Consider the following 26,575-nt stretch of genomic DNA (forward strand, 5'->3'; position numbering starts at 1 on the left):
CCATGAGGGAAAGCAAACTGCTGTCTTTTTTGTATGAGAAGAGAAGTTTGGCATCTCCTCCCAGCCATGAGAAGCGGGCGCAGTGATCCATCCCCACAGCCTCTGTGGGCAGCCGCACATCGTGGGCAGCCGCACATCCTGTGCACACAGTTAAAGCGCCTTTCTCTCTCAGGCTTACTGGCTTGGACCTCACTGGCCATGACTTGAGCTAAGATGCTAAGAGCCCCAGCCAGGTCATCCTGCTCAGGTTCATTATGGAGTCTAGGGCAGACTCTCACCTCCCTGGACCATTTTTAGGAATCTATGTGCCAGCTTGCCAAAGACCAACGAAAAATGCTTCTGGTGGGGTCCAGGAAGGCTGCGGAGCAGGTGATACAAGACGCCCTGAACCAGCTTGAAGAACCTCCTCTCATCAGCTGCGCTGGGTCTGCAGGTACACTTGCAATTAATTGCCCAGCTGGCAGGGGCCAGGTCCTTACAGCCTGAGACTCTGTTGATGTTGAATCTCATGTGAGACTTAGCTCAGGGGCTCTCAGCCCAGCAGCATGTCAGCATTACCTTAGGGGTGCCCAGGCCCCATCCTAGATCAGTTACATGTGGAAACTCTGTGCATTAGTGCCTATACACTAGTATTTTAGTATTTTCTTCCCCCGCCCCCCCCCTTTTTGAGATAGGGTCTTACTCTGTTGCTCAGGCTAGAGTGCAGTGCCGTGGCTCACTGCAACCTCCGCTTCCTGGGCTCACACAATCCTCCCCACTCATTCTCCCAAGTAGCTGGGACTACAGGCACGCAACACCACGCCCAGCTAATTTTTGGTCTCGGTTTGTTGCTCAGACTGGTCTTGAAGACCTGGGCTCAGACTATCCACCCACCTTGGCCTCCCAAAGTGCTGGGATTACAGGCATGAGCCACCATGCTTGGCCTTGGCTAATTTTTTAATTTTTGGTAGAGATGAGGTCTCACTCTATTGCCCAGGATGGTCCCAAACTTCTGAACTCCCACCTTGGCCTCTCAAAGTGCTGGAATTACAGGCATGAGACACCACGCCAGGCCCAGCAGTAGTATTTTCTAAAGCCCCCAGGTGTGATAGCCACTGCTTTAGACAGTGGGTCACACTGATAAAACACCCACCAGGAGCAGACAATTCTGTTTCTCTAAGGAAAAAACTATGGTCTGAATCAAGAGGTGATTACTCATGAACTTCACGTCTAGGCAGGAAGCTTACCCACTAGGTAAGCTCCTCCATTCACTGCTTAATTAACGAGGATGAAGCCAGCTATGAGAACTTGCTCTGACCTTGCCCTGTGTTCCCTCTCACAGATCACCTCCTCTCCACGGTCACATCCATTTCCAGCTGCATCGAGCAACTGGAGAAAAGCTGGAGCCAGTTTCTGGCCTGCCCAGAAGGTAAGAATGGCCAAGGACAGTCTCTGTCGGCTAGTGACGGCCAGACAGGGTTCAGAAGCACCTGAATGTGGGGATAGTGACAGGTCCCTCTGCATCAAGAAAGGCGTGTAGGCAACTCATAAAATGGGAGGAGGGGGTATGAAAGTGTCACCATCAACCAGACCTGAGAAACTTCTCTTTCCAATCCTGGCAGACATCAGTGGACTTCTCCATTCCATAACCCTGCTGGCCCACTTGACCAGCGACGCCATTGCTCATGGTGCCACCACCTGCCTCAGAGCCCCACCTGAGCCTGCCGACTGTGAGTACCGGGGCATGAGGGGCTGTTCATGGACCAGGGGAGCAGGGGGCCTTTAAAAGTCTCTGTTGGGCCAGGCGCAGTGGCTCATGCCTGTAACCCCAGCACTTTGGGAGGCTGAGGCGGGCAGATCACTTGAGGTCGGGAGTTCAAGAACAGCCTGGCCAACATGGCAAAACCCCATCTCTACTAAAGATACAAAAACGACGTGCCAGATGCAATGGTTCACGCCTGTAATCGCCGTAACACTTTGGGAGGACGAGGCGGGCAGATCACCTGAGGTCAGGAGTTCGAGACCAGCCTGGCCAACATGGCGAAACCCCGTCTCTACTAAAAATACAAAAATTAGCTGGGCATGATGGCGCACCCGTAATCCCAGCTACTTGGGAGGCCGAGGCAGGAGAATCGCTTGAACTCAGGAGGCGGAGTTTGCAGTGAGCCGAGATGGCGCCACTGCACTCCAGCCTGGGCAACAAGAGCGAGACTCCATCTCAAAAAAAAAGTGTCTATTGCCTTGTATCTCCAGCACTGACCGAGGCCTGTAAGCAGTATGGCAGGGAAACCCTCGCCTACCTGGCCTCCCTGGAGGAAGAGGGAAGCCTTGAGAATGCCGACAGCACAGCCATGAGGAACTGCCTGAGCAAGATCAAGGCCATCGGCGAGGTACTTGGAGTAGTATCATTGATGAGCATTGTTATTCTTCTGGGTGTGCGTGCTGGTGAATGGCCAGGGAATCGGTGATGTTTTGAGCTAGTTCTTTCTGCACTTAGAACTTGATTCTAGAAAGAGATTGTTAAAATTGGAAAATCTGGCCGGGTGCAGTGATTTATGCGTGTAATCCCAGCACTTTGGGAGGCCGAGTCAGGAGGATCACTTGAGGCTAGACGGGATGGCTCACGCCTGTAATCCCAGCACTTTGGGAGGCTGAGGTGGGCAGATCACTTGAGGTCAAGAGCTAGAGACCAGCCTGGCCAACAGGGTGAAACCCTGTCTCTACTAAAAATATAAAAATCAACCCAGCATAGTGGTGCATGCCTATAATCCCAGGTACTGGGAGGTGGAGTCAAGAGAATTGCTTGAACCCAGGAGGTGGAGGTTGCAGTGCACCGAGATCATGCCATTGCACTCCAGCCGGGGCATAAGAGTGAGATCTATCTCAAAAAAAAAAAAAAAAAAAAATAGGATCACTTGATCCCAGAAGTTTGAGACAGGCCTAGGCAACAAAATGAGACCCTGTCTCTTTAAAAATTAAAAAAAAAAATTTAAAAAGGAAAAACCTCCTGAAGGACTTTCCAGCTATATTTAATTCACTGGCTGTTAGCTGAGAATCTACTATGTTGTCATCATTACACTAGGCAATATCAAAGAAGTATAGGCAGCTCCCCTGTCTCTGAGGATTTTTATCTAGGTGGGCAGGTAATACCCAAAATGGAGATAACACTGTGTTCATTCATTTACTAAAGATGTAGTGCCGAGCATGGTGGCTCACACCTGTAATCCCTGCACTTTGGGAGGCCGAGGCAGGAGGATCACTTGAGGCCAGGAGTTCAATATCAGCCTAGGCAACATAGTGAGACCCTGTCTCTACAAAATAAAAATTTTTTTTAAATTAGACAGGCGTGATGTCACGCACCTGTAGTCCCAGCTACTCGGGAGGCTGAGGCAGGAGGATCACTTGAGCCCAGGATTTGGAGGCCACAGTGAGCTATGATTGTGCCACTGCACTCCAGCCTAGGCAACAGAGTGAGACCCTGCCTCTGCTATAAATAAATACGTCCTGTATACCAGAAATTGGGTTAAGTATATATAGGGACAGAGAAGACATGGACTCTATGGAAAAGAAAAATAAGAAAACCATTTCTATGCAGTACAGTTTTTTTTCATTTTTTCCCCAGTGTTATGAATTGGAATATATTGGTTAAGATACAAGGATAGGGCCAGGCACGGTGGCTCACACCTGTAATCCCAACATTTTGGGAGGCTGAGGCAGGTGGATCACCTGAGGTCAGGAGTTCTAGACCAGCCTGGCCAACATGGCAAAACCCCTTCTCTACTAAAAATACAAAAAATTAGCCAGGCGTGATGGTAGGCGCCTGTAATCCCAGCTACTTAGGAGGCTGAGGCAGGAGAATCACTTGAACCTGGGAGGCTGAGGTTGCAGTGAGCTAAGATCGTGCCTTTGCACTCCAACCTGGGCAACAGGAGCAAAACTCCACTCAAAAAATAAATAAAAAATAAAAGCCATGAGGATAGAATGTCTAATTGGAGTTCCAGAAGAAGATAATAAAAAGACCACATCCAGCCAAGGTGGGTGGATCAATTGAGGCCAGGAATTTGAGACCAGCCTGGGCAACTTAGTGGCGCCCTGTCTCTACAACAAATTTAAAAATTGGCCGGGTGTGATGGTGAGCACTTTTGGTCCCAGCTACTCAGGAGGCTGAGGCAGGAGGATCACCTAAGCCTGGGAGCTCAAGACTGCAGTGAACCGTGTACTCTGGAGTGAATTGCAGAGTGTACTCTGCAGAGTGGTTCACCTGCAGTGAACCACTGTACTCCAGCCTGGGTGACAGAGTAAGACCCTGTCTCTAAAAAGAAAAAATAAAAAGATCAGGACCAGGTGTGGTGGCTCACGCCTGTAATCCCAGCACTTTGGGAGGCGAGGTGGGTGGATCACTTGAGGCCAGGAGTTTGAGACCAGCCTGGCCAATATAGTGAAACTCCATCTCTATTAAAAATACAAAATTAGCCAGGTGTGGTGGCTAATTTTGTAATCCCAGCACACACCTGTAATCCCAGCTACTTAAGAGGCTGAGGCAGGATAATCCTTTGAGCCTGGGAGGCGGAGGCTGCAGTGAGCCGAGATTGCACCACTGCACTCCAGCCTGGGCGACAGAGTGAGACACTGCCTCAAAAAAAAAAAAAAAAAAAAAATTATCATCTACATCTTTGCCTCCCTAAATAATAGAGTTAGTTTCACATGATATAGACTACAGGTAAATGGAGTCCTACTGTATATATTCTTCTACAACTCGCTTTTTCACTCCACATTCTGTGAGATTAATCCAAGAAGATAAATTCATTTTCACTGCTCTCTCATTATCTATGGTGTGAATATCGCTTAATTCATCCGTCTGTTCTCTTGGTGATGGACACTTGGGTTATTTCCAGTTTGGGTTGTTATTAATTTGCCCCTATGATCATATGTGCACACATGTCAGTTTCTCTAGAGTATATACGTAGAATCAGAATTACTAGGTATTAGGATGAATCTCACACAGAGAATGTTGAGTGAAAAATCAAGTCATGGAAAAATATATACAGTAGGATTCCTTTTATATAAAGACTCAAACATTCAAACTTAATAGGGATGCATCTATGTGGAGTTAAAAAATAATAATAATAAGACAGGCCAGGCATAGTGGCACATGTCTGAAAATCCCAGCACTTTGGGAGGCCGGAGCGGGAGGATCACTTGAGGCCAGGAGTTTGATACAGCCTGGGCTACAAAGCAAGACTCTGACTCTACAGAAAAGTTTAAAAGTTAGCAGAGCCTAGTGGTGTGTGCCTGTTGTCCCAGCTACTCAGGAGGCTGAGGCAGGGAGGATCACTTGAGCCCAGGAGTGGGAGGCTGCAGTGAGCTATGATCGCACCACTGCACTCTAGCCTGGGCAACAGGCTTTTATGTTTTGTCTTTAAAAAATAAAAATGAAATAAGACACAACAACCACTCTCTTGAATTCTGTGTCTCTTGGGGTAGAAGGCAGGGAGTAAGGGAGATAGAATCAGGGCACATACAAGTTCAAATAGGATTCCAAAGGTATTGATGTTTCTTACAGCATTCCTTAAGTTTTAAGTTGGGTGGTGGATAACATGCGTCTTTATTCTTATCCTTTGAACCATTCATATATATTTTATACCTTAGTATGTATAACACATCATGTTTTAAAAATCATAGGCTTTGCTGTTTGTCAGACCTTAGTTCAAATCCCTGCCCTGCCATTTGTTACCATAACTGTAGTCAAGACGTTCTACCTCTGATCCCTGGCTTCCTATCTGCACAGTAGGAATAATACCCGCCTCATTTGATCACTGTGGAAGCAAAGTTAAGTCAGGGTCAAAGTGGAAGATATCATCTGTATTTGAAAAAGTTGTAGGCCAGGTATAGTAATTCAATCCCAGCACATTGGGAGGCCAAGACAGGAGGATCACTTGAGCCCAGGAATTCAAGACCAGCCTGGGCAACATAGTGAGACCCCATCTCTATTAAAAAAAAAAAAAACAATTATCCGGGCTTGGTGGTGCACCTCTGTACTCCCAGCTACTCTGGTGGTAGAGGTGGGAGAATTGCTTGAGCATGGAAGGTCGAGGCTGCAGTGAGCTATGATCATGCCACTGCACTCCATCTCTGGTGACAGGGCAAGACTGTGTCTCAAAAAAATAAAAAATTAGGGCCAGGCGTGGTGGCTTACACCTGTAATCTCAGCACTTTGGGAGGCTGAGGCAGGAGGATTACCTGAGGTCAGGAGTTTGAGACCAGCCTGGGCAAAATAGTGAAACCCATCTCTACTAAAAATATAAAAATTAGCTGGGCATGGTGGTGCAAACCTGCAATCCCAGCTACTTGGGAGGCTGAGGCAGGATAATCCCTTGAGCCCGGGAGGCGGAGGCTGCAGTGAGCCGAGATTGTGCCACTGTACTCCAGCCTGGGCAACAGATTGAGACTCTGTCTCAAAAAAAAAAAAAGAAAAAAAGAAAAGAAAGAAAGCAAAAGAAAAAGAAAAATTGTAAAAAAAAATACCTCCTGTGTAGCTAGTATAATTGACACTGCACAACTAAGGGACTGGGGTCTTAGTGGTGGCGGAATGGCCTTGCAGGGGGAGGCAGCGATGGCATTCTGGAAGGAGGTGGATCCTGAGTGAGGAGGAGCATGAGGTTCCAGAGTTCGTGTCACAGAGAGGACAAGATGGGGTCTGCAAAAGACCCCCCCACAACCCCTGTGGCTTGCAGAAGGTGTTTGCTGGGTGGCCTCCTGCCTTGCCATCTTGTAAGGGTTACAGATGGCAGAGGAGAAGAGACAGGAGGCCCCAAGGTCAGTTCAGCCTTTGTGATGTGTTCACAGGAGCTCCTGCCCAGGGGCCTGGACATCAAGCAGGAGGAGCTGGGGGACCTGGTGGACAAGGAGATGGCGGCCACTTCAGCTGCTATTGAAACTGCCACGGCCAGAATAGAGGTAGGAGGTTCCTGCAGGATCTCCTGAAACAATGCCTTTGCAGCTGCCCTTCTACAACACTGCTCATTAGACATGTCACAGTCGTTCATTAAGGCCATGGCAACCCCCTAAGACAGAAACCAGAATTTGCCAGGCACAGTGGCTCATGCCTGTAACCCCAGCACCTTGGGAGGATCACTTGAGTCCAGGAGTTTGAGACCAGCCTGGACATCATAGCAAGACCCCATCTCTACAAAAGATAAAATAATTAGCTGGGCATGGTGGTGCATGCTTATAGTCCCAGCTACTCCAGAGGCTGCAGGAGGATCACTTGAGCCCAGGAATTAGAGGTTACAGTGAGCCATGATTGCACCACTGCACTCTAGCCTGGGTGAGAGAGTGAGACCCTGTCTGTAAAAATGTTTTTAAATTATATATAAAAAAAAAAAGAGACCAAAATCTGAACTCGCTAGTTTTTCTGAGTGATAGAAAATGAGAAGGTCCTCATGAGAGAAGGTGATTAGTTTCCTCAAGAATCAGATACTTTGGTGTCAGAACATCCTGGGTTCTGGCCAGGCGTGGTGGCTTACGCCTGTATTCCCAGCACTTTGGGAGGCCGAGGCAGGCAGATCATGAGGTCAGGAGTTTGAGACCAGCCTGGACAACATGGTGAAACCCGGTCTCTACTAAACATACAAAAATTAGCTGGGCGTGGTGGCGCGTGCCTGTAATCCCAGCCACTCGGAAGGCTGAGGCAGGAGAATCGCTTGAACCCAGGAGGCGGAGGTTGCAGTGAGCCGAGATCGTACTGCTCACTCCAGCCTGGGTGACAGAGTGAGACTCCATCTCAAAACAAAACAAAATGACACGGATCACAGAGCTAGCCCACTGCAGCTGCACTCCCCCTGAATAGGTTAGAGTCTGGATTCTTTTCTGACTCTCTCAAGAATGTGGGCAGGGACTTGGGGACTTCCAGATTCAGGTTTCCCAGCTACCACACGATGTTGGACTGAAAGTATAGTAAGACATTAGTGGATCCTTAATATTCAAGGCACATTTAGAAACCATGCTTCTTTTTCACAGGAGATGCTCAGCAAATCCCGAGCAGGAGACACAGGAGTCAAATTGGAGGTGAATGAAAGGTCGGTCTGAGCGGCATGGTGGGACCTAGGGGAGCAGGATCTGTCTTCCTGACATTGGTCTATACTTTGCATACTTATTAGGGAATTAGAGGAGAGCAGTAGCAGCCACGGGGAAGGGCTGAGTTAATGTAATCATCAATAACAGTATTAATTATGACAGCAATATTGCTGTTTCACTATAGAAGAAAAGAAACCCCAGGCCGGCGCGGTAGCTCCTGCCTGTAATCCCAGCACTTTGGGAGGCTGAGGAGGGAGGATCACCTGAGGTCGGGAGTTCGAGACCAGCCTGCCCAATGTGGTGAAAAGTCGTCTTTACTAAAAATGCAAAAATTAGCCAGGCGTGGTGGTGCGTGCATGTAATCCCAGCTACTTTGGAGGCTGAGGCAGGAGAATCACTTGAACCCGGGAGGTGGAGGTTGCAGTGAGCCAAGATCGTGCCTCTGCACTCTAGCCTGGGCGACAGAGCAAGACTCTGTCTCAAAAAAGAGGAAAAGAAGTCCTAGGAATCACAATTTCACTATTCCTTACGATGGAGACCCACAATTAGATCTCTCTCGCTCCCCAGCCTCTCCTTCGGTGCCTCCCCGCAGAATGTTCCAGCAACCTCAGCACCCTTCTTACCTCCCTTTCCCATTCCAAGCTTGCCTTTGGCTAGGAGTGGGGAAGAGAACCGTCGTGTTCATTGACCTTGGATCTTGATCTCAGTGTATCCTCGACTTGTTTGTTTGGCAGGATCCTTGGTTGCTGTACCAGCCTCATGCAAGCTATTCAGGTGCTCATCGTGGCCTCTAAGGACCTCCAGAGAGAGATTGTGGAGAGCGGCAGGGTGAGCGTGGGTGTGGGCCCTGGGCAGGAAGAGGAGGCATTGGTGACAGACTCCCGCTCCAACGGACTCTGTGATGCTGCCGTCTTACTCTGTGTGTCCACCTGAGCACAGAGCAGCTACTCCTGTAGATATCAGCAGAGGCCCTGGGGAGAAGTCAGAGCTCCAGGACCTCCCCAGAGGGTGGCCAGGCATGTGTCCCAACTCCAGCTCCCTTCTCACAGGCAGACATTGTTGGAACTTGCTGTGGGAGCCCTTTTTACATTGCAAACCTGGGTACTCTGAGGGGGACATGAGGACTTTTGCAAAAGAAGCAGATCCTGAATGCCAACTTGAGACTGGCTTTTCACAGGGAGTTCGGCCTAATCTGTTTCTAACAGCAGAGTCAACTCACCCTTACAAATAGACTCTGCTGTCAGCCTCTTATCAACGCACCACTTCGTGGTCTCACACCTTTGCTGGGATTATCATCATCTTGTTTTTTTCTCATTTCCCCATATGCCGCCGCAGCTTGGGAGGCGTAAGTCCAGGGGAGGGGTTAATGAGCCTGAGAACGGTGCCATAAAGCAAGCAGCCAGGCCTGCTTTGCTGGTGCCTTTCATCTTCCTGAGAGCTGATGTTTTCTGTTTCTAAAATAGAAAGATGGACTGGACAAGGATTATCTGCAGATTCTCAGACTATCAGACACTTCCAAAGCATAAAAACATTTTTCAAATCTAAGTAGAAATATTTTTTTTTTAATGTATTCACTGTGTAGTCTCCTTTTTTTGGCAAATCGCAAAGAGTGGCTAGACTCTTTTCAGATCATAACTTATTCATATGAGAATATTTATTCTTATATATACAATACACAAATGTCATGGTATGGTAGAAATGCTACAGGCTTTGGAGTCAGAAAAGCCCAAGATTTACTTCCATTTATTTCCTGCATGACCTTGGGAAAAGTCTTTTTGTTTGTTGTTTTGTTGTTTTGGGTTTTTTGTTTGCTTGTTTGTTTGTTTTTGAGACTGAGTCTCGCTCTGTCGCCAGGCTAGAATGCAGTGGTGCAATCTCGGCTCACTGCAACCTCTGCCTCCTGGGTTCAAGCGATTCTCCTGCCTCAGCCTCCCGAGTAGCTGGGACTACAGTCACACACCATGCCCAGCTAATTTTTGTATTTTTAGTAGAGACGGAGTTTCACCATGTTAGACAGGATGGTCTCAATCTCTTGACCTCGTGATCTGCCCGCCTTGGCCTCGCAAAGTGCTGGGATTACAGGCGTGAACCACCGCGCCCAGCCAGGGTTTTGTTTTGTTTTGTTTTGTTTTGTTTGAGACAGAATCTCGCTCTGTTGCTCAGGCTAGAGTGCAGTGACGCGATCTCGGCTCACTGCAACCTCCGCCTCCTAGGTTCAAGTGATTGTCCTGCCTCAGCCTCCTGAGTAGCTGGGATCACAGGCACCCACCACCACACCTAGCTAATTTTTGTATTTTTAATAGAGACAGGGTTTCATCATGTTGCCCAAGCTGGTCTTGAACTCCTGACCTCAAGTGATCCACCTGCCTCAGCCTCCCAAAGTGCTGGGATTACAGGCGAGCGCCCCTGCACCCAGCTGGAAAAGCCATTTTGGTCTCTGAATCTTCTTCTTTTTTGTAAAATGGGAATACTAATGCTTATGTCTCAGAGTTACTGTGAGGATGATTTGGGATAATATATGTATAAAAGCACCTGCCATATAGTACATGCTCAATAAAAGGTGGCTATTACTATTTTTTATTTCCCTAGGGTACAGCATCCCCTAAAGAGTTTTATGCCAAGAACTCTCGATGGACAGAAGGACTCATCTCAGCCTCCAAGGCTGTGGGCTGGGGAGCCACTGTCATGGTGTAAGTATCCATTGGTACCAAGGCTCCTCCCATGACCCCTCTTCCATTGATCCACTCCAAACAATAGCTAAGGAGGGAAAAAAAATCTGTCCCTTAGAAATAAACTATTGATCAGGAAGTCAATAGGACCGAGTTTACAAGGGAGCCTGGCTCTCCCAGGGGACACAGGGCAGGCAGCCTCCCCTCCCTGTTTAGCCAAGGGCGATGGGGTGGTCTGGAGGTGGGATTGTGGAGGAGTTGCAGCTCATTTGCCCGTAACCTAGTCCCTCTTGTCGTTTTCCATCAGGGATGCAGCTGATCTGGTGGTACAAGGCAGAGGGAAATTTGAGGAGCTAATGGTGTGTTCTCATGAAATTGCTGCTAGCACAGCCCAGCTTGTGGCTGCATCCAAGGTAGGACCTGGCTGGATCTCCTAGGACGCTGGAAGGCCTGGTTAGAGAGTACTAGGCTAGGTTAAAGAGTACTTGGCTGCGTTAGGCAGTACTTGGCTGAGTTAGAGAGTACTTGGCCAGGTTAGATGGCACTTGGCTAGGTTAGACTGTACTTGGCTAGGTTAAAGAGTACTAAGGGGTTAGAGAGTACTTGGCTAGGTTAGATGGTACTTGGCTGGGTTAGAGAATACTAAGGGATTAGAGAATACTCGGCTACATTAGATAGTACTTGGCTAGGTTAGAGAGTACTTGGCTAGGTTAGATGGTACTTGGTTAGGTTAGATGGTACTTGGCTAGGTTAGAGACTACTTAGGAGTTAGAGAGTACTTGGCTAGGTTAGATAGTACTTAGATGATGGGATGGAACTGGCCCTGAGAACAAATGATTTATCCAGGGTTCAGGTGGATTCGATTCCAAATAAAAATTCACCCTGTTAAGGGTCCCATACTATCCTCTTACAGAGGCTTTTTTTTTTTTTTTTTTGGAGACAGAGCCTTGCTCTGTCACCCAGGCTGGAGTGCAGTGGCGTGATCTCAGCTCACTGCAACCTCTGCCTCCCAGGTTCAAGTGATTCTCCTGACTCAGCCTCCTGAGTAGCTGGGACTAGAGACACGTGCCACCACGCCCAGCTAATTTTTTGTATTTTTAGTGGAGACGGGGTTTCACCGCGTTAGCCAGGATGGCCTCGATCTCCTGACCTTGTGATCCACCCACCTCAGCCTCCCAAAGTGCTGGGATTACAGGCGTGAGCCACCACACCTGGCCTTAGAGGCCTTTCGTGTGACAGCAAGGAACGTCTGTACCCAGTCTGTACCCAGGTGTACCACACATGTCCCTCGTGGCTTTCCTCACATCTGTTACAAGTGGCCTTAGAGAGTCCCAGCAATGCCAACTTCCGATTAGCAGTCCTGGCATTCAAGAAACACTCGAATAAGGAATAGGTTGGCATCATAAACAGGTTACCTGGCTTGGCTGTGAGATTCTACAACCCCTCTTTATTAGTGTTCAAATTTGAATCAGGCCGGGCACAATGGCTCACTCCTGTAATCCCAGCACTTTTAGGAGGCCTGAGGTCAGGAGTTCAAGACCAGCCTGGCCAACATGGTGAAATCCAGTTTCTACTAAAAATACAAAAAATTAGCCGGGTGTGGTGGCGGGCACTTGTAATCCCAGCTGCTTGGGAGGCTGAGGCAGGAGAATTGCTTGAACCTGGGAGGTGGAGGTTGCAGTGAGCTAAGATCATGCCATTGCACTCCAGCCTGAGCAACAAGAGCAAACTCTGTCTAAAAAAAAATTATTTTTTGAATCAATATCATCAATGCCCCCAGCTGATTCTCATGTAAAGTGTGCCCCAAATCCTTTTTAAGAGTTTCACAGTATCCCAGAGTGTTCTTTATTTGTCCTTATTTCTTGTCATCCCAAATTGGTTTCCACAACTGGGCACATTGTCCAAATAAGTGATAATGCTTAGAGTTTGGGATCCACCAAGCAAAGAAGCCAGGAATAACTTTTTATATGATAGATATGTCAGGAGCTGACTGTAGTCAGCAGATTTTGAGAAGCTGATTGGTGATTGCCATTTGGCCCACATATGTTTGCTAAGAACCATCAGAGCAATTATCTGATTCAGTCCTTGTTGCTCTAGGTGTTGTATGAACCTAAATCCGCTTTGTCCTGGTAGGTGAAAGCTGATAAGGACAGCCCCAACCTAGCCCAGCTGCAGCAGGCCTCTCGGGGAGTGAACCAGGCCACTGCCGGCGTTGTGGCCTCAACCATTTCCGGCAAATCACAGATCGAAGAGACAGGTAGCCTTTCCAAAGGGACCCTTTTCTTATCCACCCTGTTGAGCTCTTCTCTGCATCCTTCCCTGTGATCCCAACCAAATCCCACAGGACTGTGTATAAATTATTTCATATTTTTCATCTTTTTATTTTATTTTTTCTTTATTTCTGTTTTTGAGACAGGGTCTCACTCTGTCGCCCAGGCTGGAGTGCAGTGGTACCATCTCTGCTCACTGCAACCTCCACCTCCCTGGTTCACACGATTCTCCTGCCTCAGCTTCCCGAGTAGCTAGGACTACAGGCGCCCGCCACCATGCCTGGCTAATTTTTGTATTTTTAGTAGAGACGGGGTTTCACCATGTTAGCCAAGCTGGTCTCGAACTCCTCACCTCAGGTGATCTGCCCACCTTGGCCTCCCAAAGTTTGCTGGGATTATAGGTGTGAGCCACCACGCCCTGCCATTTTTTTTTCTTTTTTTAGACGGAGTCTTTCTCTTGTTGCCCAGGCTGGAGTGCAATGGCGCAATCTTGGCTCACTGCAACCTCCGCCTCCAGGGTTCAAGTGATTCTCCTGCCTCAGCCTCCCAAGTAGCTGGAATTACAGGCGCCCACCACTGCACCCAGCTAATTTTTGTATTTTTAGTAAAGACGGGGTTTCACCATGTTGGCCAGGCTGGTCTCAAACTCCTGACCTCATGATCCACCCACCTCAGCCTCCCAAAGAGCTAGGATTACAGGAGTGAGCCACCGTTTTGCGGCCCCCTCAGTTACTTTCATGCAGTGTTGACAAATGGCAAGCCAGGCGTTTCCACAGAGCATTGGCATTGGCTGCCTCTCAGGTGCCAGTCAGCCAGGGTAGAATTTGATGAGACCTTCTTGTTTCCATCCTTGCAGACAACATGGACTTCTCAAGCATGACGCTGACACAGATCAAACGCCAAGAGATGGATTCTCAGGTGAGAGCTCCATCTGTAAGTCTAGATAGCCTCTATTGCCTAGACATGGACTCTGAATATTATTCCCATGGAGAAAAGCCAGAGGGAAATGAACACAGGTGCACCTACTAACCCAAGACTGAATGTAAATCTTGCCGGAAGAAACAGTGGAGGTAGAGAAGGTGATTAGTGAATCACCTTGTTTTTTTTTTTGTTTGTCTTGTTTTGTTTTTTTTCTTTTTTGAGATGGAGTCTCGTCCTGTCGCCCAGGCTGGAGTGCAGTGGTGTGATCTCGGCTCACCGCACTCTCCACCTCCCAGGTTCAAGCAATTCTTCTACTTCAACCTCCCAAGTAGCTGGGATTACAGACGTGCGTCACCACACCTAGCTAATTTTTTTTTTTTTTTTTTTGAGATGGAGTCTTGCTCTGTCGCCCAGGCTGGAGTGCAGTGGTGTGATCTCGGCTCACTGCAAGCTCCCTCTCTCAGGTTCACGCCATTCTCCTGCGTCAGCCTCTCTGAGTAGCTGGAACTACAGGCGCCCACCACCATGCCCGGCTAATTTTTTGTATTTTTAGTAGAGACAGGGTTTCACCGTGTTAGCCAGGATGGTCTCGATCTCCTGACCTCGTGATCTGCCTGCCTTGGCCTCCCAAACTGCTGGGATTACAAGCGTGAGCCACCGTGCCCGGCCTTAATTTTTTATTTTTAATAGAGATAAGGTTTCACCATGCTGGCCAGGCTGGTATCAAACTCCTGACCTTGTGATCTGCCCACCTGGGCCTTCCAAAGTGCTGCGATTACAGGCATGAGCCACCGGCCCTTTTTTTTTTTTAAATAAGATAGAGACGGGGTCTTACTATGTTGCCGAGGCTGGTCTCAACTCCTGGCCTCACACAACCCTCCTGCCTCAGCCTCCCAAAGGGCTGGGATTACAGGCGTGAGCCACCACGCCCAGCCAAGATCAGACTCTTAACTCTTGCCCACTATTCTTGGGCTAACGTTCCTCTACATGTTATCCAGGATCTCTTAGTATCCACAAACTTAATAGTCTTACTATAAACACTGTTTTAGACTTCTGGTATGAATTATTTGCGTATGACTTTTAGTTTTAAAAGAGAAAATCCTTTTAACTCATCAAAGGCAATGCCATTATTTCTCTCTGTTGTTCTATAAAGTCATACCATGTAAAATAGGTATCAGCGAGATCCTTTAAAAAAAAATTGACATAGTTTTTCTAGAATAACTGGTCATCAGTCTTGGGGTGAATTTCAAATTGGAATTGTTAAAGTACTCCAAGATGTGTCACTCAGCATTTTTTTTTCTTTTTTTGAGTCAGGGCCTTGCTCTGTTCCCCAGGCTGGAGTGCAGTGGTGTGATCACAGCTCACTGCAGCCTCAAACTCCTGGGCTCAGGCGGATCCTCCCACCTCAGCCTCCTGAGTAGCTGGGACTACAGGTACACACCACCATGCCCAGCTAATTTTTCCTTCTTTTTTTTTTTTTTGAGACCGAGTCTTGCTCTGTTGCCTAGGCTGGAGTGAGTACAATGGCACGATCTTGGTTCACTGCAACCTCCGCCTTCCAGGTTCAAGCGATTCTCCTACCTCAGCCTCCAAAGTAGCTGGGATTACAGACATGCACCACCACACCTGGCTAATTTTGTATATTTTTAGTAGAGACGGGGTTTCATCATGTTGGTCAGGCTAGTCTCAAACTCCTGACCCCAGGTGATCCACCCACGTTGGCCTCCCAAAGTGCTGGGATTACGGGCATAAGCCACCATGCCCGGCCAGCAAATATTCCTTGAATTAAGAAATAAAATAAATAACATTAATGAGAAGTAGAGCTAGACAAGATCACCCTTTCCTTTATAGTAAGATTTTCCAGGCTTTTTCCTGTAGCAGTAATAAGCGTAAGTTGCACAAATACCTGAAAGATATCAGAACCATCATATTTGCTTCCTACCTGGGTTTCTAGGGAACTGGGATTGAAGAAGGGTTACAACTAGATTGGTACTCACCATACAGTTAGGCTAAACATTAGAGTTGTTTTTAGATAGTGATTTCTCAGAGGAACAGAAGATAAGCCCACCTACCATTTAGGCATTTGTAAAGCATCATTCACTTCCAGTAGAAGATCACAGTGAGTAAAGCATAAGAGCTACTGGGATAGATAAATGAATGGGAGAATGGAAAAATTAGAGCAAAGAAGAGAATTGAAATTGAGGGCCAGATAAAGTATGGAAACAGGGTGAATAATATGGAAGAAGAGGAATTCACAATGCAGCAGAAAGGGAGTAATCAAAATAAGATAGATGTAGGCTGAGCATGGTGTTTCATGCCTGTAATCTCAGCACTTTGGGAGGCCAAGACAGGAGGATCTCTTGAGGCCAGGAGTTCACTACCAGCTTGGGCAGCAGAACAAGACCCCATCTCTATAAAAAAAAAATAAAAATTAAATCTCTGAGAGCTGATTAAGAGAAAATCCCACTTACTTTCCCTTACAGGTTAGGGTGCTACAGCTAGAAAATGAATTGCAGAAGGAGCGTCAAAAACTGGGAGAGCTTCGGAAAAAGCACTACGAGCTTGCTGGTGTTGCTGAGGGCTGGGAAGAAGGTAAGCTGACTCCAAGGATGGGCACTAACCTGCAGCAGGGAGGGGAAGCTGTGTGGCCAGGGCCTTCCCCTAGAATGGAATAGAACAAGGAACCCACCAGATCGGTGGCTTCTTCCTTCTCTTCTCTCCTCATGGAACCTGTTTTCTCTTCCGTTGTAAATAACCTTTAAGCCTAACTTTGGGTGAAGTTATGGTGATTTGAAAGCTTTTGTTGTCACCTTTTAAGACCTAAACATTGATCATAACTCACTCACTGCCATTCCCTCCCAGGCCCAGCTAGCCTTGCCAACTCCCTGGGAATTTAGTTTCTGGCCAGCAGAGAGTTGAAAAATGAATAAATAGTGGTCAGTTGAGATCTGGCAGACAGGGACAAGTGAATTACAAGGTTCTGTCTATCTAGAGCCAGTGAAGGGCAACAATTGCCAAAAGACAGAAGGGATCAGGTGCTAGGCTGGGCGTGGTGGCTCACGCCTATAATCCCAGCACTTTGGGAGGCCGAGGTGGGCGGATCACGAGGTTAGGAGATCGAGACCATCCTGGCTAACATGGTGAAACCCCGTCTCTACTAAAAATACAAAAAATTAGCCTGGCGTGGTGGTGGGCGCCTGTAGTCCCAGCTACTCAGGAGGCTGAGGCAGGAGAATGGCGTGAACCCGGGAGGCGGAGCTTGCAGTGAGCCGAGATCGCGCCACTGCACTCCAGCCTGGGCGACAGAGCGAGACTCCATCTCAAAAAAAAAAAAAAAAAAAGAAGGGATCAGGTGCTGAGAAATGGAGTGGCATGGAGTCACATTCAGCCTGCCAGCCCAGAGACTTGCTATCCATCACCTCGAGTCTATATGTTGTTGTCTGCATGTCGAAAGCAGTCAACTTGATCACAGCCAAGATTGTTCACTCTTAGTGGACTCGACTGACTCTGGGCACCAACCACAGACAGATCCTAGTCATTCCTAGACACGAAACTTGGGGACTATGTGATTACACCATGGTTATAATTATAATGTATTTTTGAGCCCCCATGGTGGCAGGTTTTGTTGGTTAAGTGAATGAATGCATGCATGAGTGCTTTGCAACATAAATTATCATTGTCTTTTAGGAACAGAGGCATCTCCACCAACACTGCAAGAAGCGGTAACCGAAAAAGAATAGAGCCAAACCAACACCCCATATGTCAGTGTAAATCCTTGTTACCTATCTCGTGTATGTTATTTCCCCAGCCACAGGCCAAATCCTTGGAGTCCCAGGGGCAGCCACACCACTGCCATTACCCAGTGCCGAGGACATGCATGACACTTCCAAAGACTCCCTCCATAGCGACACCCTTTCTGTTTGGACCCATGGTCATCTCTGTTCTTTCCCCGCCTCCCTAGTTAGCATCCAGGCTGGCCAGTGCTGCCCATGAGCAAGCCTAGGTACAAAGACGGGTGGTGGGGGGCAGGGCCACTCAACAGAGAGGACCAACATCCAGTCCTGCTGACTATTTGACCCCCACAACAATGGGTATCCTTAATAGAGGGGCTGCTTGTTGTTTGTTGACAGCTTGGAAAGGGAAGATCTTATGCCTTTTCTTTTCTGTTTTCTTCTCAGTCTTTTCAGTTTCGTCATTTGCACAAACTTGTGAGCATCAGAGGGCTGATGGATTCCAAACCAGGACACTACCCTGAAATCTGCACAGTCAGAAGGACGGCAGGAGTGTCCTGGCTGTGAATGCCAAAGCCATTCTCCCCCTCTTTGGGCAGTGCCATGGATTTCCACTGCTTCTTATGGTGGTTGGTTGGGTTTTTTGGTTGTTTTTTTTTTTTTTTTTAAGTTTCACTCACATAGCCAACTCTCCCAAAGGGCACACCCCTGGGGCTGAATCTCCAGGGCCCCCCCACTGTGGTAGCTCCAGCGATGGTGCTGCCCAGGCCTCTCGGTGCTCCATCTCCGCCTCCACACTGACCAAGTGCTGGCCCACCCAGTCCATGCTCCAGGGTCAGGCGGAGCTGCTGAGTGACAGCTTTCCTCAAAAAGCAGAAGGAGAGTGAGTGCCTTTCCCTCCTAAAGCTGAATCCCGGCGGAAAGCCTCTGTCCGCCTTTACAAGGGAGAAGACAACAGAAAGAGGGACAAGAGGGTTCACACAGCCCAGTTCCCGTGACCAGGCTCAAAAACTTGATCACATGCTTGAATGGAGCTGGTGAGATCAACAACACTACTTCCCTGCCGGAATGAACTGTCCGTGAATGGTCTCTGTCAAGCGGGCCGTCTCCCTTGGCCCAGAGAGGGAGTGTGGGAGTGATTCACAACTCCTTTCTGCAGACGTCTGCCTTGGCATCCTCTTGAATAGGAAGATCGTTCCACCTTCTACGCAATTGACAAACCCAGAAGATCAGATGCAATTGCTCCCATCAGGAAAGAACCCTATACTTGGTTTGCTACCCTTAGTATTTATTACTAACCTCCCTTAAGCAGCAACAGCCTACAAAGAGATGCTTGGAGCAATCAGGACTTCAGGTGTGACTCTAGCAAGGCTCATCTTTCTGCCCGGCTACATCAGCCTTCAAGAATCAGAAGAAAGGCCAAGGTGCTGGACTGTTACTGACTTGGATCCCAAAGCAAGGAGATCATTTGGAGCTCTTGGGTCAGAGAAAATGAGAAAGGACAGAGCCAGCGGCTCCAACTCCTTTCAGCCACATGCCCCAGGCTCTCGCTGCCCTGTGGACAGGATGAGGACAGAGGGCACATGAACAGCTTGCCAGGGATGGGCAGCCCAACAGCACTTTTCCTCTTCTAGATGGACCCCAGCATTTAAGTGACCTTCTGATCTTGGAAAAACAGCGTCTTCCTTCTTTATCTATAGCAACTCATTGGTGGTAGCCATCAAGCACTTCCCAGGATCTGCTCCAACAGAATATTGCTAGGTTTTGCTACATGACGGGTTGTGAGACTTCTGTTTGATCACTGTGAACCAACCCCCATCTCCCTAGCCCACCCCCCTCCCCAACTCCCTCTCTGTGCATTTTCTAAGTGGGACATTCAAAAAACTCTCTCCCAGGACCTCGGATGACCATACTCAGACGTGTGACCTCCATACTGGGCTAAGGAAGTATCAGCACTAGAAATTGGGCAGTCTTAATGTTGAATGCTGCTTTCTGCTTAGTATTTTTTTGATTCAAGGCTCAGAAGGAATGGTGCGTGGCTTCCCTGTCCCAGTTGTGGCAACTAAACCAATCAGTGTGTTCTTGATGCGGGTCAACATTTCCAAAAGTGGCTAGTCCTCACTTCTAGATCTCAGCCATTCTAACTCATATGTTCCCAATTACCAAGCGGTGGCCGGGCACAGTGGCTCACGCCTGTAATCCCAGCACTTTGAGAGGCTGAGGTGGTTGGATCACCTGAGGTCAGGAGTTCAAGACCAGCCTGTCCAACATGGTGAAGCCCCCATCTCTACTAAAAATACCAAAAATTAGCCGAGCGTAGTGACGGGTGCCCGTAATCCCAGCTACTCAGGAGGCTGAGACAGGAGAATCACCTGAACCCCAGAGGCAGAGGTTGCAGTGAGCTGAGATCACGCCATTGTACTCCAGCCTGGGCAACAAGAGCAAAACTCCGTCTCAAAAAAAAAAAAATTACAAATGGGGCAAACAGTCTAGTGTAATGGATCAAATTAAGATTCTCTGCCCAGCTGGGCACAGTGGCGCATGCCTGTAATCCCAGAACTTTGGGAGGCCAAGACGGGATGATTGCTTGAGCTCAGGAGTTTGAGACCAGGCTGGGCATCATAGCAAGACCTCATCTCTACTAAAATTCAAAAACAAAATTAGCCGGGCATGATGGTGCATGCCTGTAGTCTCAGCTAGTTGGGGAGCTAAGGTGGGAGAATTGCTTGAGCTTGGGAAGTCGAGGCTGCAGTCAGCCCTGATTGTGCCACTGCACTCCGGCCTGGGTGACAAGAGTGAGACCCTGTCTCAAAAAAAAAAAAAGATTCTGTGTCAGAGCCCAGCCCAGGAGTTTGAGGCTGCAATGAGCCATGATTTCCCACTGCACTCCAGCCTGAGTGACAGAGTGAGACTCCATCTCTTTAAAAACAAACAAAAAATTATCTGAATGATCCTGTCTCTAAAAAGAAGCCACAGAAATGTTTAAAAACTTCATCGACTTAGCCTGAGTCATAACGGTTAAGAAAGCACTTAAACAGAAGCAGAGGCTAATTCAGTGTCACATGAGGAAGTAGCTGTCAGATGTCACATAATTACTTTCGTAATAGCTCAGATTAGAATGGCTACCCCATTCTCTAGACAAAATCAAATTGTCCTATTGTGACTCTTCTAAAAATGAAGATGAAGAGGTATTTAATGACACACCTTGGATTAAAACGGGAATCACATCTTAAAGCTAAAAATGAACCTGCCAGCCTTCTAGATGAGTCACTGAGCATCACTAGTGACAAGTCTTGGGTGAGCGTAAATGGGTCATGACAAGATGGGACAGCAACAAAATCATGGCTTAGGATCGACAAGAAGTTAAAAAACAGCTGCATCTGTTACTTAAGTTTGTAAGACAGTGCCCTGAAACCTCTAGAGAAAAGATGTTTGTTTACATAAGAGAAAGAGGCCAGACATGGTGTCTCACGCGTTTAATCCCAGCACTTTGGGAGGCAGGGGCGGGTGGATCATCTGAGGTCAGGAGTTCAAGACTAGCCTGGCCAACATGGTGAAACCCCGTCTCTACTAAAAATACAAAAATTAGCCGGGCATGGTGGCAGGCGCCTATAATCCCAGCTACTGGGGAGGCTGAGGCAGGAGAATCACTTGAACCTGGGGTACAGAGGTTGTAGTGAGCCAAGATCGCACCACTGCACTCCAGCCTGGGTCACAGAGTGAGACTCCATCTCAAAAAAAAAAAAAAAGAGAGAGAGAGAAAGAAATCGAAGAGAAGAGCCATCTTGGCAGGGTTATTTTATATCTGAGCAAGGAGTTTAAATGAGACTAGTTTAGATTGTCTGCTGATGCAGCCGTCCATAGCAGTACCCCTAAAATCCCACCAGAATACGGGTCCCTTTAACCCAGTGGCTGGAAGAACCACTGTCTAGAGCAACTTTTCTTGGAACTGTCCCAGCTACCAAGTCAGACACCAAGGTTTATGCCACCAGGTAACACGGGGATCACAGGTACATGTCGCTCCGGTCAGATTAGTTGGCTTTGGCCCCTCGACCCTGTGCAGGAGCTAGTTCTCAGCTTGCAGCTGGAAGTTCCCTCTTAGCTCCTTAGTCTAGAGGGGTCTCCTGGCTCCATTTGACCCTGGTCTTTAATAACCGGTCAGCATCTTGCTACCTTCTACCACCTTTCCAAATCTCTGGAAATCCTGCCAGGGAAAGCCTCCAGTTCCAACACTGGCTTTCCAAGCAAACTGGCTTTGCCCTCTCTCTGCCATCCTTGTCCTCCAGAGACTGCACCACCTGTAGCATAGAAAACCACCACCACGGACCTGCCAGCCATCGGCGCAGCAAACCAGCCAGCTGTTTGCTGCCAAATTCCTTCCTCTCCCAGGTCCAGACCAAATACAAGATCAGCACCACACCGTGGTGTTGTCAGGAGCCAAAGCAACAGGAAACAATTCAATGCTGTTGGGTTCGATTCTGAGAGTAGATTTTTCCAGACATGTCTTTCAGGTGACCCTCAACTACCTCAGGTTTGAAGGCCCTAAATGAAACTGATTACCACTCATAGGGACAAACCAAGGGGGTTCGGTTACATCTTGGTGATAATGCAATTGTCTCAAACTTATAACAAACTCTTTCACATTTCAGTTTGCAGGGATAGGGTTGGGTTTGTTTTTCTTCTGTTTTTAACCTTTCCCCTGGGTTTCCATTAGGGTAGTTCCTTGAAATGAATTTCATTTTTCACTGAGTGCCTACCTTCCCAGGGCAGGTGGCCACTGGCTTCTGTTTCCCTCCAACAATACTTTTATTATGGTATTAAGACCTTTCTTTGTATAATACATTGCATCTGTGTTTTCAATTTTTCAAATAAATATTTCCGCCTGGCAATGGAGCGTGGTGGTGATTGACCAGCCAGCGTGGCTCTGAGGTATAGGCTCCAGTGAGAAGCCTGCATTTGTATCCTGGGGTTCATGGAATCCACTTAGCCCCACACCTCTGGGAATATATCTTAGAAATATTAGTTTGAGCCGGGTGTGGTGGCTCACACCAGTAATCCCAGCTCTTAGGGAGGCAGAGGCAGGAGGATAGCTTGAGCCCAGGAGTTAAGAGACCTGCCTGGAAAATATAGTGAGAAGCTGTTCTCCACAAAAAGGAAAAAAAAAAAAGAAATATTAGTTTGATATTGGGCATGGTGGCTCATGCCTGTAATCCCAGCACTTTGGGAGGTCGCAGTGGGAGGATCACTTGAGTGCAGGAGTTTGAGAGCAACCTGGGCAACATAGCAAGACCCCGTCTACAACAAAATTAACTGGGAATGGTAGCATATGCCTGTAGTCCCAGCTACTTGGGAGGCTGAGTCAGGAGGCTCACTTCAGCCCAGGAGGTTGAGGCTGCAGTGATCACGCCATTGCACTCTACCCTGGGCAACAGAGCAAGACCCTGTCTCTTGAAAAAAAAAAAAAGACATTTGTTTGCACTTCTTAAACATGTTCCATCCTCCCTGTACGCTCTCCTGTCCATGGGAATGATCAAATAGAAAGTCCCGAAGTGGGCCAAGGACTGTGGCTCACACCTGTAATCCCAGCAGTTTGGGAGACCGATGCTGGCGGATCACCTGAGGTCGGGAGTTCAAGACCAGCCTAACCAACATGGAGAAACCCCATCTCTACTAAAAATACAAAATTAGCCAAGTGTGGTGACATATGTCTGTAGTCCCAGCTACTCGGGAGGCTGAGGCAGGAGAATCACTTGAACCCAGGAGGCGGAGGTTGTGGTAAGCCGAGATCACGCCACTGCATTCCAGTCTGGGCAACAAGAGCGAAACTCCGTCTCAAAAAAAAAAAAAAAAAAAAAAAGTCCCGAAGTGGTTAACACTGCCATTTAGGCTGGGCATGGTGATTCATGCCTGTAATCCCAGCACTTTGGGAGGCCAAGGCATTTGAGACCAGCCCGGGCAACATGGCAAAACCCTGTCTCTATAAAAAATACAAAAAAAAAAAAAATAGCTGGGCATGGTGATGTGCACCTGTACCCCCAGCTTCTAGGGAGGGCGAGATGGGAGAATCATGTGAGCCCCTGGAGAGGTCGAGGCTGCGGTAAGCCATGACTGCGCTACTGCACTCCAACCTGGATGACAGAGACCCTGTCTAAAAAAACATAATATTTAAAAAAAAAAACTTGTCATATAGATCAGGTCTCATAAAATCTGGGGGTTCAGGCTGTGGCTCCTCCCTCTGCACCCTTGCGATGCAAATTAACCTATTACCTTAAAATGAGATGTGACCAATTCTGCTCAGAGACAGAAGCTACTGGTCATAAAGGGATTCAGAGCAAACCAGTCACAGCTACCAGAGGATTTACAGAGGGAGCTAACAGAGCCGGGCTGGGCTGCAGAGCGACCTTTCCACAGCACGCTGCAACCTAATACTGACAGTGTGTTAAGCCAGGGGACCTACAGGGGAGACACAGATTGGGAAAGGCTGGGCTTGGTAAGCAGGAGAATTGGCCCAAATGACTCATCACATAAGGAGAGAATGAGGCAGGTAATCAGAAGCTAGCATCTCTAACTAAGGAGATCAAAGAACCAGTGGGATCACCTTGCTCAGTGGGAAGGTGATCTGGATAAATACCAAAGACGGGGACACTTGCCTGCAGCTGGGCTTTTCTGCTCCCAGTGACAGAATGCCAAAGTGAGCCTGCTCCATTTAAAGCATAGGCCGGGCACAATGACTCATGCCTGTAATCCCAGCACTTTAGGAGGCCCAAGCAAGTGGATCACTTGAGTCCAAGAATTCAAGACCAGCCTGGGCAACATGAAGAAACCCTATCTCTACAAAAAATACAAAAAACTAGCTGGGTGTGGTGGCACATGCCTGTAGTCACAGCTACTTGGGAGACTGAGGCAGGAGGATTGCTTGAGCCCGGGAGGCAGAGGTTGCAGTGAGCTATGATGGTGCCACTGCACACTCCAGCCTGGGCGACAGAGTCAGACATTGTCTCAGAAAAAAAAAAAAAACCATCTTGAACTGTCCTTTAAAAGCTCTACTAGGCTGGGCACAGTGGCTCATGCCTGTAATCCCAGCACTTTGGGAGGCCAAGGCGGAGGATCACTTGAGGTCAGGAGTTCGAGACCGGCCTGGCCAATGTGGTGAAACCCCATCTCTACTAAAAATACAAAAATTAGCTGGGTGTGGCAACATGGGCCTGTAATCCCAGCTACTCGGGAAGCTGAGGCACGAGAATCGCTTGAACCTGGGAGGCAGAGGTTGCAGTGAGCCAAGATCACGCCACTGCACTCCAACCTGGGCAACAGAGCAAGCCTCCCTCTCAAAAAAATAAAAAATAAAAGGTCTATTCAATTGTGCAGACAAGGGAAAGTGGTTGATTGGCTTTAGGCAAAGGGGTGACATGATGAGATTTGCATTCTGAAAAGACCATTCTGGTTGCAGTATGGAGGACAGAGTGGCGTGGAGCTGGAGTAGACAGGGGAAACCGACAAGGAAGTTATTGTCATAGTCCAGGCAAAGGGTGATGGCATGTGAGACAGGATAGTGGCAGGAGAGACAGGAGAAATGGCAGGCCAGAGAGACACATGGCAGGTAAAATGGACATGGACAGACAGGAGTTGGGTTACATAGAAGGGGGCTAGGGAAGGAGCTTTTAGGGAGGGGTCCTGGGTTTCTGGATTGTGAAATTAGTGGTGCCATCTACCTGGAAGAAGGCCAGGCTCAGCATAGATATTATGATATTATGTTTTGAGCTGAATTGCTTTTTTTTTTTTTTTTTTTTGAGACAGAATCTACACTCTGTTGCCCAGGCTGGAGTACAGTGGCACAATCTCAGCTCACTGCAACCTCCACCTCCAGGGTTCAAGCAATTCTCCTGCCTCAGCCTCCCAAAGAGCTGGGATTACAAGCGCCTGACACCACACCCGGCTAACTTTTTGTATTTTTAGTAGAGACCAGGTTTCACCATGTTGGCCAAGCTGGTTTCGAATTCCTGATCTCAAGTGATCGTCCCACCTCAGCCTCCCAAAGTGCTGGGATCACAGGCGTGAGCCACGGCATCCAGTCTGAATTGCCTTTTTTTTTTTTTTTTTTTTTTTAAAAAGGCCGGGACAGGAGATTTTGCGCTGTCACACAGGCCGGAGTGCAGTGGCCCAGTCATAACTCACTGCAGCCTCCAGATCCTGGCCTCAAGCAATCATCCTGCCTCTGCCTCCCAAAGTGCTGGAATTATAGGTGTGAGCTACCACACCTGGCCTCAGCTGAGTTGCCTTTGAAACATTCCCATGAAGATGCAAAGTTTAACTCAGAGAAGTCAGAGGTCATGGGAATTGAATCGTACCTAAAGCCATAACAGAAGGAAAGAGTACAAGAAAAGAAAAGGGTCCATAATGGAGCCTTGAGGATTTTCTCTATTTAAAATAACTGAGGCCAGGCACGGTGGCTCACGCCTGTAATCCCAGCACTTCGGAAGGCCGAGGGAGGTGGGTCACCTGAGGTCAGGAGTTCAAGACCAGCCTAACATGTAGAAACCACCCCACCCCCGACTAAAAATACAAAATTAGCCAGGCGTGGTGGCGCATGCCTGTAATACCAGCTACTCGGAAGGCTGAGGCAGGAGAATTGCTTGAACCCGGGAGGCAGAGGTTGCTATGAGCCAAGAACGCGCCATTGCACTCCAACCTGGGCAACAAGAACGAAACTCTGTCTCAAAATAAATAAATAAATAAATAAATAAATAAATAAATAAATAAATAAATAAAATAACCAACTTTAGGATGGGTGCAGTGGCTCACACCTGTAATCTCAGCACTTTGGGAGGCCGAAGTGGGCGGATCACCTGAGGTCAGGAGTTCAAGACCAGCCTGGCCAACATGGCGAAACCCCATCTCTACTAAAAATACAAAAATTAGCTGGGCGTGG

General features: G+C 48.0%; 1 protein-coding gene across 4 annotated transcripts in view; it reads left to right on the forward strand.

The window, feature by feature from the left end:
- Nucleotides 1-22,535, forward strand: part of HIP1 (huntingtin interacting protein 1) — a 198,293-nt gene extending 175,758 nt beyond the window's left edge. For 2 of the 4 annotated variants that reach the window (XM_063708191.1, XM_063708192.1), the window contains exons 19-32: nucleotides 298-433; nucleotides 1,322-1,408; nucleotides 1,602-1,709; nucleotides 2,233-2,369; nucleotides 6,826-6,936; nucleotides 7,999-8,057; nucleotides 8,790-8,883; nucleotides 10,645-10,745; nucleotides 11,032-11,137; nucleotides 12,858-12,981; nucleotides 13,851-13,912; nucleotides 16,399-16,507; nucleotides 17,603-17,676; nucleotides 18,094-22,535. In XM_063708191.1, the coding sequence (XP_063564261.1) occupies nucleotides 298-433; nucleotides 1,322-1,408; nucleotides 1,602-1,709; nucleotides 2,233-2,369; nucleotides 6,826-6,936; nucleotides 7,999-8,057; nucleotides 8,790-8,883; nucleotides 10,645-10,745; nucleotides 11,032-11,137; nucleotides 12,858-12,981; nucleotides 13,851-13,912; nucleotides 16,399-16,507; nucleotides 17,603-17,655 (1,287 nt within the window). In that variant the 3' untranslated portion in view covers nucleotides 17,656-17,676; nucleotides 18,094-22,535. Of the gene's footprint in view, nucleotides 1-297; nucleotides 434-1,321; nucleotides 1,409-1,601; nucleotides 1,710-2,232; nucleotides 2,370-6,825; nucleotides 6,937-7,998; nucleotides 8,058-8,789; nucleotides 8,884-10,644; nucleotides 10,746-11,031; nucleotides 11,138-12,857; nucleotides 12,982-13,850; nucleotides 13,913-16,398; nucleotides 16,508-17,602 lie in introns of all 4 variants that reach the window. The other 2 variants (XM_031012692.3, XM_031012694.2) reach the window with 1 other exon arrangement.
- The last annotated feature ends 4,040 nt before the right edge of the window (nucleotides 22,536-26,575 follow it).

Source organism: Gorilla gorilla, chromosome 6 (genome assembly GCF_029281585.2).
Source record: "Gorilla gorilla gorilla isolate KB3781 chromosome 6, NHGRI_mGorGor1-v2.1_pri, whole genome shotgun sequence".
In the NCBI taxonomy this organism is placed as follows: domain Eukaryota; kingdom Metazoa; phylum Chordata; class Mammalia; order Primates; family Hominidae; genus Gorilla; species Gorilla gorilla.